The sequence below is a fragment of the Nylanderia fulva genome, unplaced genomic scaffold (genome assembly GCF_048542155.1).
Source record: "Nylanderia fulva isolate GAGA-0341 unplaced genomic scaffold, ASM4854215v1 Scaffold20, whole genome shotgun sequence".
Taxonomy (NCBI): Eukaryota; Metazoa; Arthropoda; class Insecta; order Hymenoptera; family Formicidae; genus Nylanderia; species Nylanderia fulva.
Genome location: NW_028190264.1, coordinates 363,304 through 381,188, shown reverse-complemented (window position 1 = coordinate 381,188; position 17,885 = coordinate 363,304). Strand labels below are relative to the sequence as shown.

The 17,885-nt window shown below is 28.9% G+C and overlaps 3 protein-coding genes and 1 long non-coding RNA gene across 8 annotated transcripts in view; 3 read left to right on the top strand and 1 right to left on the bottom strand.

Annotated features, from left to right (window-relative positions):
- Positions 1–3,939, bottom strand: part of LOC114944082 (uncharacterized) — a 118,620-nt gene extending 114,681 nt beyond the window's left edge. The window contains exons 1-3 of the mRNA XM_085482281.1: positions 3,437–3,939; positions 3,142–3,215; positions 2,771–2,816 (exon numbers count right to left, since the gene is read on the bottom strand). The gene's annotated coding sequence lies outside the window, so the exon portion shown is untranslated. The remainder of the gene's footprint in view (positions 1–2,770; positions 2,817–3,141; positions 3,216–3,436) is intronic.
- LOC114944087 (uncharacterized) lies at positions 1,512–2,398 on the top strand. Its single transcript, XR_003822112.2, has 3 exons — positions 1,512–1,575; positions 1,662–1,821; positions 1,982–2,398. It is a non-coding gene; the product is annotated as an uncharacterized LOC114944087 (long non-coding RNA).
- Positions 3,940–4,925: 986 nt separating the features above from the next.
- Positions 4,926–10,135, top strand: THADA (Thyroid adenoma-associated protein homolog). 2 transcript variants are annotated; one of them, XM_029319952.2, is made up of 14 exons: positions 4,926–5,191; positions 5,337–5,477; positions 5,554–6,195; positions 6,318–6,424; positions 6,506–6,815; positions 6,890–7,135; positions 7,212–7,565; positions 7,640–7,918; positions 7,992–8,195; positions 8,270–8,454; positions 8,529–9,075; positions 9,241–9,394; positions 9,468–9,727; positions 9,821–10,135. In XM_029319952.2, exons 1-14 carry the CDS (start codon positions 5,012–5,014, stop codon positions 10,124–10,126), a joined length of 3,915 nt encoding a protein of 1,304 aa, XP_029175785.2. In that variant the 5' UTR covers positions 4,926–5,011; the 3' UTR covers positions 10,127–10,135. The 2 variants fall into 2 exon arrangements, with proteins under 2 accessions (XP_029175785.2, XP_029175786.2); XM_029319953.2 differs by having other exon boundaries at positions 5,132–5,191; positions 5,342–5,477.
- An 872-nt stretch (positions 10,136–11,007) lies between these two features.
- Positions 11,008–17,885, top strand: part of LOC114944038 (uncharacterized protein CG43867) — a 101,432-nt gene continuing 94,554 nt past the window's right edge. For 3 of the 4 annotated variants that reach the window (XM_029319751.2, XM_029319754.2, XM_029319752.2), the window contains exon 1: positions 11,982–12,407. The gene's annotated coding sequence lies outside the window, so the exon portion shown is untranslated. Of the gene's footprint in view, positions 11,071–11,981; positions 12,408–17,885 lie in introns of those variants that run through there. The other variant, XM_029319747.2, reaches the window with a different exon arrangement.

Here is a 17,885-nt window from a genome sequence, read left to right as displayed (position 1 = left end):
CGATCTTTGACATTGTAAATATTCATAAAAAGAATTCTCTGTGCAAATTTATTACGAGAGGCAAAAGATTGCAAAATAATAATTGCAATCGTACTAGGGTGGGTTGACCTAATAATGTCAGAGTGCACCATGAAACTGATGTTCTTTGAAATTGTTTTGTAATGAAGATTGTTAAAGCGAAATTGCAATCTTCTAAATAATGCAGGAAAATCCGTTTCGCGAATTAAGTTCATAAAGCAAAAGTTGCATCATGTAAATATAAATAAGTACGACTATTTAACGATATTCGAAAGACTTTCCAAAAGACTAATAAAAAGAGGAAAAAATATATTCAACGGTTTTTCTCACAAGTTTTGCTATTTAATAAAATATAAAAGAGAGAACTTGTTTGAAAAATAATATTAAAAAATAATAAGTTTACCATAAATATTAAAAAATAATACTAAATTTATTCATGTTAGTTATAAATTATTTACTGAAAAGTAAATTATTGTAAATAATAAGTATCATGCTGTATACAAATTAATAAGCAAAATGTGCAAACAATATGTTTAATTGTAATTATAAATAAATATTAATATCATTATCGAAAAATTTATATATATATATATATATATATATATATATATATATATAATTAATTTTACGATATATGATTCTATTTATTTAAAATGAACAACGTATTAATTTTTTGAAATATTAAATGCAGCTCAAAAGAGCTTAAAAAAATTTTTATTTTTGCGTTGCTAAGTATTAGTAATTATAAAAAAATATATATTGTAATATTAAAGATAAAAATCTTAAATCAATAATTTGTTATCTTGTTATTAATTGAATATTATTATCATAATATTACAATATTTATTTTTTATAATTCCTAATTTTTCATGAATATCAATTTTTCACATTTTCTTAAAAATGATATTTTTCATATAATATAATATAACAAAGGTGTGTATTCTCAAATCTTATAAATAAATTCCATGATTTTTCAGGTGTACTTTTGTTCAAAATTCCAAGTAAAATTAAATTATTTAAAAAAAATTTAAATACAATTTTAAATTAAGTTTATTTTTGTCATACATAATTTTTTAACATAAATAAAATATTTTTTTAATATAATATAATATTTTATAATAAAATACATTCAATATATTTTATATACTTATATTATTTTATATACTATTTTATATAACTTAATAAATTTTATATTCTTTAAATTAAGGTTGAGTATTTAAAAATAAAATCAAAGGGGCAATTTTTTAAATAATTTCCCGAGTTCGAAATAAATTCCACGAGTATTCCAGGATTTTTCAAGGTAGAAAAAAATTCCCTGAGAATTTCAGGTTTTTCCCGAGAGTATACACACCCTGTATAATATAGCTGTATGCATTATATTTTTGTTTATTAATTAATTGATTATTAATTATTATTATTATTATTAATAATAATAATTTATTATTAATTATTATTATTATATTAATTTATTATATATTATTTATTATTTATTAATTGACTTATTTATTTATTGATGCCTTGCGAAGCAAATAGATTTTGGAACTCTGAAAATATTTGGTAAGTAAAATTTCAAGTTAACGACGGACCGTCATGCGGCGTATGTAAATCAACAAAAGATTGTAAGGTATGCTTTTTAAATTTAGCGACAGCCATTCGTCCGGAGGTATATAGAAGTGGAGATATGTGTGTAACATATGCCGCCAAGATAAGCCTGTCGACAGAATAAATGCGAGTACAGACTACGCCGTAGCATATCAGAGCTACACACAGTGCGTGATTTATGCACATAGTGTGCATTAGACAGTAAATGCTTTAATATTTACGAGATACATTTTTTTAGCGGCAAACAAACATTAAATATCAATGTAGCGGACAATGAGAAAGTGCGGAAGATTTCTTTCTCTCGCGCTTCTTTATTAAATCGGACGTAAGATGTGGCGAATCAAAAATATCATTTTTGTAGGGAAGGAGGGCAAAAACAAAGCGTAAAATTCGCCGAGACTAATTGGAATGCGTTCCGTGAAGCGATTCGAAATCTATCGAACCGCAATATTGCTCGAGGTGTCGAGACGATCGAAGCAACGAGTTAATCGCATATTTCACGCTGTAATTACGTCTATTTGTTTTAACTGCGCTCAATGCCAAATCAAGATAATATATATACTGAAGAAGAACTCCAGGCCTCTCCGATTTTGTCGAAATTACAATATCATGTATTTTTGTAGATTTTTTTCAACAAATTTTAGTACACAAATGGATGAACCATAACAAATCAGAATATGATCGATATAACAATTATTTATTATCATTATATATTATAATCAAAATACATGCAATTATTAAACATGTAATTATTAGACATGTAATTATTATAATTAAAATTAAAATAAGCGTATTCTTCAATAAATAAATGAAAATGAAACTTAATAAATACTGCTTTTATAATTCTCTTTTAATTTATGTTTCAATTTACTCTTGGATTGGATATTGAAAGATGCATATTGAAAGAATTTATTACTAAGTAAATTAAAATAAATTGTACTACCTGACAAAATATTGCTTTCTATAAAAATTCTCTTTTAATTTATGTTTTAATTTACTCTTGGAGCAGATGCATATTGAAAATATTCATGAAAAGTAATCTAATTTGTTCTAACTCATCCACTTTAAGGTAAACGGATCCATCTACAATATATTATACAATCTATTATAAATCCGTTACCTCAATATTAAAAGATTATCACCGACTCACCAACACTGATGCAATAATGAAATTGTTGATTTTGTAGCTACGTTGTCTGTAACACACAAATATAAAATTCAAATTATAACAATGCGCAATATATTTAATATTTTAAAAAATTACTACTTTACGCATCAAATATTCAATACGTATAATAAGCAGATATATAAATGTCAAATAATTTTGTATTCTAATTATTTAATATTACAATTCTCTCTAATTACATATATAATACTTTCAAATAACAATTTTTATATTATACAACTTATTATATAAGTCTTTCTTTCTGAATCTCTCTTATATTCAAATTGTTCAAATAAATAAATTGAATTAATAAGTCTACAATTTATACAAATTTACATATAAATCACAATACTCACCCTAGAGTTGCTTCGTTGATGCTACCTCGAGCTTCCTTTCTTCCTCTCTTTTTCCTCCATTCCTTCTTGAGATCCTTTATGTAAAAATAAAGAAACAAATATTATATAAATGCATATATAATATTCTATATTACTAAATAATGCACAAAAAATATGCAAATATATAAGCATACTTGAACTAAAATTTGATAAATAAAAAAAAAACAAAAAAAAATAAGAAAAATAAAGAAAAAATAAAGAAAAAGAAGAAATGAAGAAATAAATAAGTGTAATAAAAAAATGACAAATTATTTACCATGATGATTGCTCCGGCGTTGCACGATGCCACCCCGGGCCTCCTCCTCAGAGGCACTTACACTTGCAAACACTAGCACTCGCGTCACTTTTTTTCGTTCGCGACACCCGAATTTTCGACGACGAAGAAACGCGGAGAAAAACAGCGAAGGCAATATGGCGGCACGATTGTTGCCGGTATCGACCAACGATCTTTACACAAATCACGAGCCTATTCGCTGCGTAGCGATACTTTGACAGGACGACGCGGAAGTGTCACCGGAAACGCGCAATCGGCCACTTAGAATTTACTCGGCAACGTCAAAAAACCTGAAGAAATTTCGCGTCGAAGGCGCCCGAAAATTCTCGCAATCGTCCCCGCGGAAACTTCGTGCGCAATAACTTTGGGACTCGGGCGAGCTGTGACGTCACGCGGCCGCGTCGTCACGTGACCTTCGCGGCGGACTGAACGCTCCGAGCGAGCTCGCGACGAGACATCCGATCAATCTCTCGCCGCGATCGCGATTGCGATGTCGATATAGACGCGGCGCGATCTGATAATTCACGACATGCGGCTAATTAACGACGGTAATTAATATTTATATTCGTGCTTTCGCGGACCGACGACGAATACGCGACTGTTGACTGCGAACTATTCGAAAGTGCACCTTCGTGAGGGCAGCACCGTTCTAGTTAGTGTTCCAAAATGTATCCATCTGGGGTGACGCGCTGATCGACCAATCAGGACGAAAGGAGCCTCGGTCTCTGATTGGCCGAGCAGATTTTGCACTCTGACGGACAGATTTTTGAACGCATCTCTAGTTTCTTTTGATGACGTAATGGCGTCATTTATGAATCCACGCACATGTTTTTTTGCAAATATATATATTTAAAATTTTGATTATAAATATAATAAAAAAAAGCGACAATTTTAATTTTTAAATTCGTATTTTACACATAATTATTATTATGACATTTCAGCAAAATCGAAAAGAATAAAGCTCTTCTTCTCAATATTAATTATTATTATATCCAAATAAATATTTAGACTTTAAAGAGAATAAAGCAACAAAAGACAAATATATAATTAACATAAAAAGGATATTTTATTTATTGTAGATATAAATAAAACGCTTAAAATACCCTGATAAATATATGAAATCGTCAAAGTAGAGTATATTTTATTACATTACTCCAATTTTTATTTTTAATTTCGAAATGTTAAAAATAATATCAAAATAATAAAATATGTGCTAGAGATAAAAATTCGACTTTTTATTTAATTATCTTTTGCAACAATAATTCTGATATTCAATAATCAAGAATTTGCATAATATACTTTTTAATGTTTATGCATTTTTTCAGGGTATCGAAATAAGTAACAAGTTTAAATTTGTTACAATTAAACAGACATTTATATTATTTGAATAATTAATTAATTTTATTGATTAATAATTCGAAATTAGCGAATATCAGTGATAAAAACGTGTATACATATATATATTAAATTGTAAGCATGAATGCATCAGAGATGAATGTAAACATCATCTTTCCTTCCAACCTAAAAAAACATTTTCGCTTATTAGGGATTTAAACGATGCAAGAATTAAAAAATATGAACGAGGAGGAACTTTGTACTTTATTAAATGACTTGAGAATATTGAAACAAAAGGGCGAGTTGGACACTGATGAGAAATTAGCGCAGCAAGCTGTCAAATGGCGAAATACTTTGGAATACAGTGTTTTAGAAACATGCGTCAGGAATTACAGCGAAAAGGTAACAATTTATCTGGAACTGATACTTGCTTTAATAAAAAAAAAAAATAATTAATAAATAAAATAATTTTTTATTTTATTTAAAATTTTATTAAAATTCGAAAAGACAATCAAGTAATAAATTTTCTCACTTTGGTTTGTTATAGTGCAGATTGGAGACGTTGGCACTTTTAGTGGAATCAAAGAAAAGCACGTTATATTTTACCCGCATGGAACTTAATATAATCCTATTATTTCTAAAGTATAATATGTGCGAGAAGATGGAATATGTACCCTTAGTCAAGAAGGTACTAGATATATTTTGGCATTGTCTTTTATTTTTATCAGAATCTTGTGTAAATTAAATTTATAATTGTTTTCTAGGCTTTGAAGCGATTGAAAGACAGTTTGGCTGTCATGCAGAGACACCTGACTCAAGAAGAAAACATGAGAAATCGTCTTAAAGAACAAAATAATCTTACCGACACATATGAAAATACTTTGGCTTTATCTTACAAAATGTCTGAGCAAATTGAACAAAATATAGTAGGTTACACTATATTTGTTGTAAGCTTGTGTGAAGTTTGCGTGAAGAATTTGTATCCAGATGCAACATACAGTCGTAGACGATCCAGCTTGCAAATACTTTTACTTGCGCAACAGACACTTTGTAATGAATTCAAAGATATAAAATGGAGTAAGGAGCAAGCCAAAACGATATTTCAATGTTTATTGTTGGATACATATGAGCCAAATAAGGAAATGGCATATCAAATATTAAAACTTATGGATCCAGTGTTATTGTCCTTAGATTTGGAATCTGAGGTTCAATTAATAATTAAAGTTGCGCTTGAATTAGGTAGCAGCATACGACCCATAGACAGTGTTACAGCTGCATATATGTTAAAAGTGATCCAGTTATCTCCTGTCATCAAAAATATACTTTGCGATTATTGCAATGTAGAAGACAACATTACAGAGGCAATAACATTGCGATTGGTGCTGCTGTTGTATACAAAATTGCATGTATGTATATATAAAACATGACATTTCTTTTAACATGTTAAAAATTTATAATTAATAAATTTATTATTAATTTGTCATAAATTTATAGTATAAATAAATGCTTAATGCTTTTATTTTTTCAGGAAGCATTAACTGTAGCAAAACAGAACATGGGGATGGCAATTGTTAAATGCTCTTTGTATGGATATTTATTTTGTATGAGAAGTTTGCTTTCTGATTGTGATTTAAGGTAATTAAGAAAAAATGTGCTGTATTACGAATTTTTTCTTTTTTACAAATTTGATATTATATTTGTTTTTTTTTTTTATAGAGATGCAGGAACAGACAATTTATGGCGAAATACCATAGCTAATATCATATTATTGTGCTTTGAATTAAATCATACTGTTTCTGTAATAGTAAATAATTCTTCACCGGAAGGACATTTGCCTATGGACTTGAAACTATTAAACTTTAATGATGATACATCATTTCCTGAGAAAGAAACTATAACACCGCAAATGGTATTATTGTGTTCTTGGCGTACTGTTAAAGAAGTCAGTCAGTTGTTTGGGCTACTTGTTAGCAAGGCATCGATACAAACTGATGAATCTGTAAATGGATTATTAACGAAGCAACAAGTAAGATATACATATATTTATATGAATGCATATTTTTATAACTAAACAAGACTAATATAGTGTTATATTAATAGGTCGAGCATATAATGAAACATCTGGTTTCATTATTATGCGAAACAAAGCACAGAGGTGCATTTGAACAGGCGTATGTCGGTTTTTATCAAGTATGCACACGGCTATGGCGATTAACAAACACGACTTTAAATACACTTCCTATACATTGGTTGTACGATATCTTAATAGGTATTACAGGATTAATGCCAGGGTATTCAAAATTATGTGCAACAAGAAGAAGTGCTGGAGTACCATTTATGATACAGGTTTGGACAAAAATAAAAGATGAAATATTATACAAGATTTATAAGATGATGCTAAAACCAATTTATTTTAAAATAGGCAGTGTTATCATCAGAATCAAAAACTCATGATAATTCAAATGTGCCTACATTTGATTCAATTATGAAAATTTTATTACAATTTTCGACGCTCGAAAATACAATTAGTTGGCGAAAAGTAAAGTGCATAATGCATGAAAATACAATATTTTCTAAATATGAGCATTCTATAATAGAAAATAGAAATGAGGACAATTATAAGGAAGCTAATTTTAATGTAACTGAGATAAAAACTCATTCTATGAACATTCTTAGAGCTTTATTTAAACATTCTCAACTCGGAGATATGGTCAAGAATTATATTGCTGATGGTTTGATGGTGGCATTCAGAAATTATGATAGTAAAACATGGGCGGTAAGTAATGGCTAATTATTTTGAAAAATATTAATATAAATAATTGATTCACAATGAAAATAATTCTATTACAGGAACGTAATGCGGCTACATTACTGTTCAGCGCGCTTATAATTCGAATTTTTGGCGTTCAAAGGACCAAGGATCACATTAATTTGACGACAGATAACAAAATGACAGGGAGAATATTTTTCGAAAGATATCCTCAGCTCCTGCCTTTTATTCTGAGGGAACTAGATATTTTCGTATCGATTAAGGATATCATGATAAAATCGAACATACAAGCAATTTTATTGTTATTGTCACGGTTGTATATTAATTATCACTTTGATGGAAGGGATGTTGTTTGGAAGGTATTTATAAAAAAATCCAATTATTTTGCTATTTATTTGAGATGAATAAATATAATAGCAAATGTATTTCTAGATGGTTATAAATGAATTTGTTAATTTTATATCGCAATGCGCTAAAAGCCCTGTGCATAAAACACGTGAACTTGCAGCTAGAGCACTGGTGCCATTTTTAACGGAGAACACAGCTCACATTTTTGTGAAAAAATTGCTTTTAACTTTATGTACAGTGCGAGATACTCAGATTTCGGCAAATTTAATACATGGTTATTTATTACAGGCAAGCATATAATAATTGAATAATTAGATTTTAACTAATTATTAAAATATTAATTTCTGATATTCAATTTGTAGATATTAGAAATCTTAACAAGATTGCCATTTGTTGAGTTGTTGAAATCTGATGTTACAGATTTTTTAAACTCAACAGATTGGATATTAAAAGGATTGGAGAAAAAAACCAGTGGATTTGGTTGTTTTCCAATAGCTACTGTATACATCGATATTCTTCATGAATTATACAATTTAGATCAAAATGTGTAAGATAACTATTTCGTGATATCTATAATACTTGAAATGAACCTATTTAATACAATTGTTCATATATTTTTAGAATTGAAAGCTGCAAAATGGAGGCTATATTCCATAGATTGCGGCAACATTTAATTGAAAAGAATCTATTAATACAAAGACCTGGCGAACAAATGTATAAAATATCTGTAATCAAATTTATACTCTGCGTTGAAAAACATTCGAATTTCTTACAAACAATATGCAATGGACAAAGTGAAGCATTCAACATATATTCGCAGCTTTTGATCGTACCAGAGGCAGAGATACAAACCATCGCATGGACCACTGTTTTCAAAGTACTCAAGAAAGAATCTTGTCAGCAAAGAAACATACTGAATACTTATACTATTGACGCAGTTGCCAATTTTACTCAAGATTTATATAAATATAATCCTAAATTGCAAGATGCAGTCTTCGATTTCTTGTATAATTGCCTAAATGAGTGTGATATTGGCCATAAGCAAGAAATTTGTAATTTAGTATTGAGAAAAATGCATTCACATGATGCGAATAATATTTATTCTCAACGTATTTGTTACTTAAGATTGCTAGGCAAATGTATGGTGACATTAATTCACGAGTTGAAGGTTTGTTGATTTTTTATTGTTGCTCATTTTTATATCCCTTAATTTTTTTGCAGATTGTTTTATATTTTTTTATTTTTACTTTTATGTTTTTGTGGCATTTTTGCAATATATATATATATATATTTATTTATTTATTTATTTATTTATTTATATTTTTATTTTAAGAATGAAGAGCTTAGGATGGAATATGAAGAGGATATCTATAGAAAAGTCTGTGATAGTGATTGGATTGGTTCATTAAGTGAAGACCTTAGGTCATCGATTTTTGATATATTGTATGATCTTTTTAATAAGGACAATATCAATTCGGAACATTGTCGTAAGTTTGCACATCATTATAATTATAAATTTATGTAATATAAGAATGTAAATAAGAGATAATGAGTTTACAGATCCCACATTAAATTGGTGGACGATGCTGTTGCAATTATTAATCGACGATAATGCGGACATTCGACACGAGGCAATCATATTAATTAGCAAAATTGAGCCAGGCAACACATTGCAGTGCATGGAGAATACTTTGTCGATATTTTTCCAAAAGTTTAATGAAATAGTCGCTAATAAATGTCCCGAAATAGCGATTAGCGCTCTGTTCTGTTGGAGCATTTCGTTATTAGGGGATGCAGATTACGAAATGGACGAAACAGATGTGAGAGCAAATATATATTACTAATTATAATTGCTAGTTATAAATTCGATCGATAGAATATATATATATAAACAATTTGTATGTTTGAATTAGGTGTTCAACAAATGTAGGAATTACGACGTTTTCGAATCTGTGAAGATATCAGAATTATGCTTCGACTTGACGAAATTGATAATGCAACGATATTCCATTGATATTGCGTTACCACCTGATGCTGTGAAATGGATAAATTATCGCTTAGACACTGATTTCTCGGTATTATCATCGTTTGAAGATATTGTGCGTAATTACAGAAACAACGTGCCGACACTCGAAAGAAAGCTGGACGAAATTTTAGATCCAACGTACAAAGACAAATTATTGCAAGTATTAGCATACGAGAAATATATTTCGCTTTAATGCCACAAATTTTTGCACTTTCTTACATAACTCTGTATTTAATTATACATACATATTAAGAATAATTAAATTTGATAAAAAATTTATACATTTGCAAGATAAAAATATTATAACCAAGAAATATAAATTTTAAAAGAAATATATAAATATATTTTTTTAAAAGCATTTTTTCTTTAAATTATTAATACCGTAAATACATGTCGTTATTCCATAATTATAATTTCATGGATTATACTTTGTATAACAATAATGTTTTGTGTTAATTTTATTTATTCCTAATATGTATATAAAAATATTTTAAAGTTAATTTCTCTCCGCATTTAAATATTTATTCATTAAATATTCATTTATTTTTGTTTTTTATTTTCATTTCTTTCGCTTTTTTTCTCGCAAAAAGAAAAATTAATATTTATTTTTATTTATATCATTATTATTATTCATTTTAAATGTTCATTATATAAATTTTATTATTCTAAATTTTTATTATATAAATTTTATTATATAATATGTAATTTAAGAATTTTCAAATTGAATGAAATTGAAACTCGCGCGCAGTTGTGACGTGCTACTTCGATTGTATCGATACCTCGAGAGTCGCGATTCTTCGATATTGCGATTCTCGAAGCATCCTTTTCGAATCAGTCAGTTATACACGGAAAGACGTGGTGCGAGTCGTTCCGTATTTCTCGCGATCGTTATTCCTCGAAAAGTGAACCTCGCGAGTAAATAATTGTCAAAAATGTCTCGTAAAGTGTTTGCGTCGTAACATGAACATCGTGTGCAATCGTTATTACGCATTAACATAATAATTCGATATCTAGACCTGTCCTGGAGTCCTATGCATCGACGAACATCTCCCTCTCTCTCTCTCTCTCTCTCTCTCTTTGCCGGTCATCTAGCCAAAATGCAGCGAAGATGCAATTTTGGTGCACAATTAAAAACAGGTATGCGTAATATCGTCGATTTATAAATAGCGTTGATATTATTTTTACATTTTATGCACGTTTTTCACAATATTTCCATATTTGATTTAATAGGTAAATATATAGAAACATATTTTTTTTATAGAGGAAGAAAGAAATATTCTTCCATTTTGTGTCCTTTTTTATCTTCCGCGATTATATATATATATATATATATATATATATATATGCGATTATATATATATATTTTTTGCCATTTATTTGTTAACTATTCATAGTAATAATAATTAATAATAATAAAATAATTAATCATATTTATTATTAATAATATAATTATATTAATAATATTAATAATAATAATTAATATTATTATTAATATTTATTTATTATTAATTATTAATTATTATTATCGTATAAAATAAAAGTGTATTCGAGAGTATAATTAAGAAATAATATATAACATTGGAATACACTTTTATTTTATACGATAATAATAATAATTAATAATTAATAATATAAATAAATATTAATAATAATATTAATTATTATTATTAATATTATTAATAATAAATATGATTAATTATTTTACTATTATTATTATTATTAATCATTATTACTATAAATAGTTAATAAAATAAATGGCAAAAATATAATATAAAAATAGAAGAAAAAAGTCGAAATGAATAATATAAAAGGCTGTATCTCTCCCTATATAATATCTCATCGCAAATTACAATGCCGCGTTATTCATCTCTCTCGCATCGCAAACACGTACATACATATATATTATTTATACAAAATTCCGTTGGTCGAGATTTGAATTCTCGGAGGCGAGATTCGGGAAAGTTGGCGCATGCGCCGCGCGGCGGCGCCACCGGCGGCGCCGAGCCGCCGCGTCACGAAGCGGGCCGAGTCCGGCCGAGCTCGGCCGACTCGCACGCGTATTTCGCGACTCGCGACGCGACGTGCCGCCGTGCGAATATACTCCTCCGTCTTTCCCGTGCGCGTACCTTTTCTACAAATTTCCACGCGTCCACGCGCCGCGACCGTTCGCTTTTCGCGCGCGTCCACGCTCGCCGTCCGTGTCGAGTTGTTGACAGCGCGTCGAGGCACCGGCTCCGGGGCCCCCCGAAAAACGAGACGTATTAATACCCTCTCTCTCTCCACATCTCTATCTCTATCTCTCTCTCTCTCTCCAGGGGGACTATCTCGACACGACACGACACGGTGTTACGAGTGTCCCTCCGACGAGGAGGAGTGCGCGGCCGCTTGTTCTTCCGAGAAGAAGGAGGCATGGAGTGCGTTCGATGCGCCCGTTTCAAACTGTCAAGGCAACCCGTCACCCAGGTCGCAGCAAGGTGAGTGTCGCCTTTTTAATCTCGGAGGGAGAGAGAGAGAGAGACAGCAGGAAGGTATCTCTCTCTCTCTCTCTCTCTATCCGCCCCTCTCCACCTTCGGTACCTGACCTACTTGCGCGAGCTGTCACCCTGCGGGTCGGTACTTCAATACAATTCCGGCCCTTCGGAGGATGCGGCTCGTCCGCGCGAATTTTTTTTATAACGCGGAGAAAGGGCTGAGTAAGCTACTGTGGAGGAGTGAGAGAGAGAGAAGAGGAGACTGGACGAGAGGAAACAAGTTTGAAAAACTGGCACCGCCGGTCGATCACCAGGTGATTCCCAAAAACGCGTTATTTCTCAGGAAAATATGTGAAAAAAAAAAAAAAAAAAAAAATTGTCCTCTCGTGCGATCGACTAACGGCAGATCTTGCTCTCCTTCACCTTCCTCTCTTCCTCTTTCTCTATATCTTTCCCCTTTTCGTGTCTTCTCTCCCTTGGAGGGAGGGAAAGAGAGAGAGAAAGGTCATCGGTCTCGAATTCATCTTTTGTCCGCGCGAAGAGAGGAGACGCGTTTTCTCCCTTTCATCTCTCTTTTGCTCTCTGTCTTATAACGAACTTGTCGGGTTTCTTTTTAACCGAATGTGTCCGCGCGCGTGAGAAATTTACGAGCGGAATTCGCGGAATCGAACGCGCCGTCGCGCGTCGTATCGACGTCACGGTGTCGCGACGATTCTTTTTTTTTTTTTTTTTTTTTTTCTCCGTTTGCTCCGATTATTGTCCCGCGAAATTCTGCGCGTGAATCCGGCGATCCTTTTGCGACGCGCCGATTAACGCTTAAACGCCGAGAACGAGAAGAATTGCCGCGACAACTCGCCGTTGTTCGACGACGAACGTGGGCAGAAATTATCGTCGTCATCAATCATGTAATTGTAGTACTTTAGAATAAAATTTAAAAATGAATCATCTGTTGAGTTTTTTTTTTTTTTTTTATTTTTCTTTTTTAATTTCTAGTCTCTTCTGTTACACTGCACAAATTTTTTACCTGTCAACTAAATTACTATTTTGTTAATTGAAGATATGTTAGGATTGAAGTCACGTTTTGTTGGATTTACTATGTACACAGAGGGAATTTTCTCTTAGAATTTAATATTTAATATTTTTAATATTTTAAATATCTTTAATATTTGTAATATTAAATATTAAATATTTTAAAAAATAAAATAAATTATTATTTTGTTAATTGAAGATATGTTAGGATTGAAGTCACGTTTTGTTGGATTTACTATATACACAGAGAGAATTTTCTCTTAGAATTTAATATTTAATATTTTTAAGTTAATATTTAATATTGTTAATATTTTAAATATCTTTAATATTAAATATTAAATATTTTAAAAAATACAAGAATCATCTGTTGATGTTTTAAAGAAATTTTTAGTCTGTTATTACACTGCAAAAATTCTTACCTTGACACTAAACCTTTCAATTAAATTACTATTTTGTTAATTGAAGATATGTTAGTATTGAAGTCACGTTTTGTTGGATTTACTATGTACACAGAGGGAATTTTCTCTTAGAATTTAATATTTAATATTTTTAAGTTAATATTTAACCTATTTTTAATATTTTAAATATCTTTAATATTTGTAATATTAAATATTAAATATTAAATATTTTAAAAAATAAAAGAATCATCTGTTGATTTTTTTTAAGAAATTTCTAGTCTTCTATTACACTGAAAACATTCTTACCTTGACACTAAACCTATCAACTAAATTATTATTTTGTTAATTAAAGGTTTATTAGTATTGAAGTCACGTTTTGTTAGATTTACTATGTACACAGAGAGAATTTTCTCTTAGAATTTAATATTTAATATTTTTAAGTTAATATTTAATATTTTAAATTGAATATTCTTAATATTCTAAATATCTTTAATATTTTTAATATTTAATATTGAATTAAAAAATGAGAGAATCATCTGTTGATTTTTTTAAGAAATTTCTAGTCTTCTATTACAATGAAAAAATTCTTACCTTGACACTAAATTTTTCAACTAAATTACTATTTTGTTAATTGAAGATATGTTAATAGTGAAATCACGTTTTGTTAGATTTACTAGGTTACACAGAGAAAATTTTCTCTTAGAATTTACTCCGAAAATCATGGTAATCGTGGGACAATATATGTGGTATTGGAAGAATTTTATATTTCTCTGATTATTATTTACCACGATGAAAATATTAAATATCTACCACAGTAAAATATAAAATAGCTTCAATTAATTTTACTTTGTACATAGTATGTGTATATTAATATTTTTTATTGTAAATATTAATCAGAGAAACTCTAATAAAAATCTTTCAATTATTAAAGTCTCATTATTACTTACTATGATTTTCGCGGTAAATTCTAAGATAAAATTCTCTCCGTGAACAATTGTAATACTTTAAATCATGCGTAAAATTAATAAATGGGAGAATCTGTTGAATTTTTTTTTAAATGTTCTAGTCCACTAAAAGAAAATTTTTAACCTTTCTGTTAATTTACTATTTTATTAATTGAACATACAATAAGTATTAGTATTGTATTTAAGTCAAATACACATTTTGTTAGATTTAATATGTTATATTTACTTTAAATATTTTTATATGTTTAATTAATCAAATATAATTTAGTTGAAAAGTTTAGTCAACAATTATTTTTTCAATGTTCGATAAACAGAGAAAATGTCTTGTTATATTATACTGCAAAATTTACTACAAATTTTATCATGGTTGATAATAAACCGAAAATTACATAATTATTATAATTGATTAAGCTGGATTGAAAATATTGTAGGCTGCATTGTAAAATATTTTATGTTTATCACTTATATATTTTTTTAATATATTTTAAAATTATTGAAATTTTATTATACATTTTAGTAAAATTAATCAAACATATTTTATATCTTCTTGTGTATAAATATTAATATTTTTAATTGTGATAAATATATTAATCAGAAATTTATGAAATTTTTCTTATCATGAATTTTAGGATAAATTTCAAGAGAAAATTCTGTGCAATAATCATTTGATTGAGTATAATTATTATATTAATAAGAATTATATATTTTTTAATATAAAATCGTGAAGAAAATAATGAAAAGCTATTTTTAAAATATTTGTATCTGTGATTAGTATAATTATACCATATTAAATGTCGCATATTTTATATTAAATAATTTATTAATATATTTATATAATTTATCATATATTATTATATATAAATGTATATTTTTCATTCACATTAAGATATGATAAGACTTGATATCGTAATAAACTGCTCTCTTCTATACAAGCCTATCCTACTTGAAAATCATAGCCCGATGATACGAGTTTCTCAATTTTTCGCGTTTCCGCAAATTTATCGCATCTCCGAGAAATCTCGAGAATCGGAGCACATCTTTGCAAGAGGATCGTGTTACTTTGAAACGTGACTACATGTATATATAAATATGTATTAGTATACGATATAGATACTATGTATATACGATATCCACGTTCACTTTTTAAAGGCGCACATTTCGCGTGCAAGGACGCAATGAATCAATGAGAGAATCTCGAAGAAATATACGTGAAAATTATCGACGCCGTTCCGGCTTCTCTCTCTCTCTCAATCTCCTCCTATCTCTCGCGAAACGATATTTGTCCCGTGGAAAATCGCTCAACAACGTCTCCATATATGTAAGTACATACGTGTACAGGTATTATTACATACGTTTCACGTGTCGGTCGTCTATTTGTTTTGCCGCGCCTCGAGCGGCCAAACGTCATTTCGACAATAACGTCGCGCGATCACGCGACCACAAAAGCAAGCCGGGGCAGAAGAACGCGTAATTTATGCAAAATGCGAACCCACTGCTACCTGCCTTCGTGACCGCCGCTAGTTACGCAATGACAAAACATTCTAACAACGTCCAATTGACTGTGTCGTATTGAAGTTGTATAGCTGCGGAAAATTTTCCTCCCGCGATTTCTCTCGCGCTTGATAATCGTCATCATCAGTGTTTGCTATTATAGCTAAATAAAATTATATAGATGATCATTTATATGAAACTTTGGTGTCATTTTATATTTATATAAATAATAAGAATATGTATTTTATCTATATCTGCATCTTAGATGAAGAAAAGTATTATCTTTACTAAATTATCTAAAATAATTTTCAGATAATTTTGATTTAAAATCATATAACATATAAAAATGCTTAAATAGTGGAACTTAAACAGTGAGCGATAAAAATTTATAAATAAAAATACATATATTTTTATAATTTACTTTTTTTATAATTGTGTTTATATAAGCAGTCTTCAAAATTATTATCTAGATGAATTGCCATATAATTTTATCTTTTATCTAGATTCAAACGAAATCATTTTCATTTTATCTAAGATGAATTTATATATTGTTATCTTATCTTTATCTAGCTAATTTTTAAATCATCTAAGCACAACACTGGTTATCATTATGAGAACGCGATTATTATAATTAGAAGGATTATGTAAAGAATATTTAAATTATTCAAACTAATATACATCGCTTTGTGTATAATTTGATCGAATTTTCTATTAAATTATACAATTTAGATCGAGACTGCATGATTATAATATAATATGCATACACAGTTGACAAATTTTTGTTAAATTTAACAGATATCACATGTCTTAAACGGTCTACAGAAATTTTGGTGTTAATTAGACATAATATGGATATGTTAAATGGAGACACAATATTGTGTTAATATTTTCACACAAAATAAATGCAAAACTTTAAATAATTTGAAATAAATTTTGTGTAAAATTAACATAATTTTAATGTAAAAATTAACAAAAAATATGTTAATTGTAGATTTTATCATCCCCACTTATATTATAAAATATAAAATTACATTTTTTTTTTGTAAATTTTAACAGAAAAATCTTGTCACTAATAATGCAAAACATATATTTATTGTGTAAAATTGAAAATAGATGCACATTGTGTTATTTTTACATTTTTTTCAGTTTTTTAAATAATTTAACATTTAAGTTCAATGAACAGAACAGTTATATTTTAAATTAACACATGAATGTGTTAAATATTTAACACAAAAATTTTAACGAGAATCGTTTTTAATAAGATAACAAATTTTTCTATACTGTGTAATGATGATGTATATCTTTGCTTCGCGTTGCAATGATTATATCATTTTTCAATAATGGAAGTAACGGATTTTGTATTTTCCTCGCAATTTCTTCGCAGAAAAAGTTACGTTAAATATTAATTAAAATTTGACATAAAAATTATAAAAATGAAGCTTTACAGCTAATATGTCTTAATTATCAATTTTATTGTGGAGCACAAAGATTATTGAGAAAAATTTGTATTGCATTTTAAATAAGAATTATCCTTTATATTATTTCTCGTGTCTATATCTCCGCTTCACTCTGTAACGATTATATCGGTTTTCAATAAT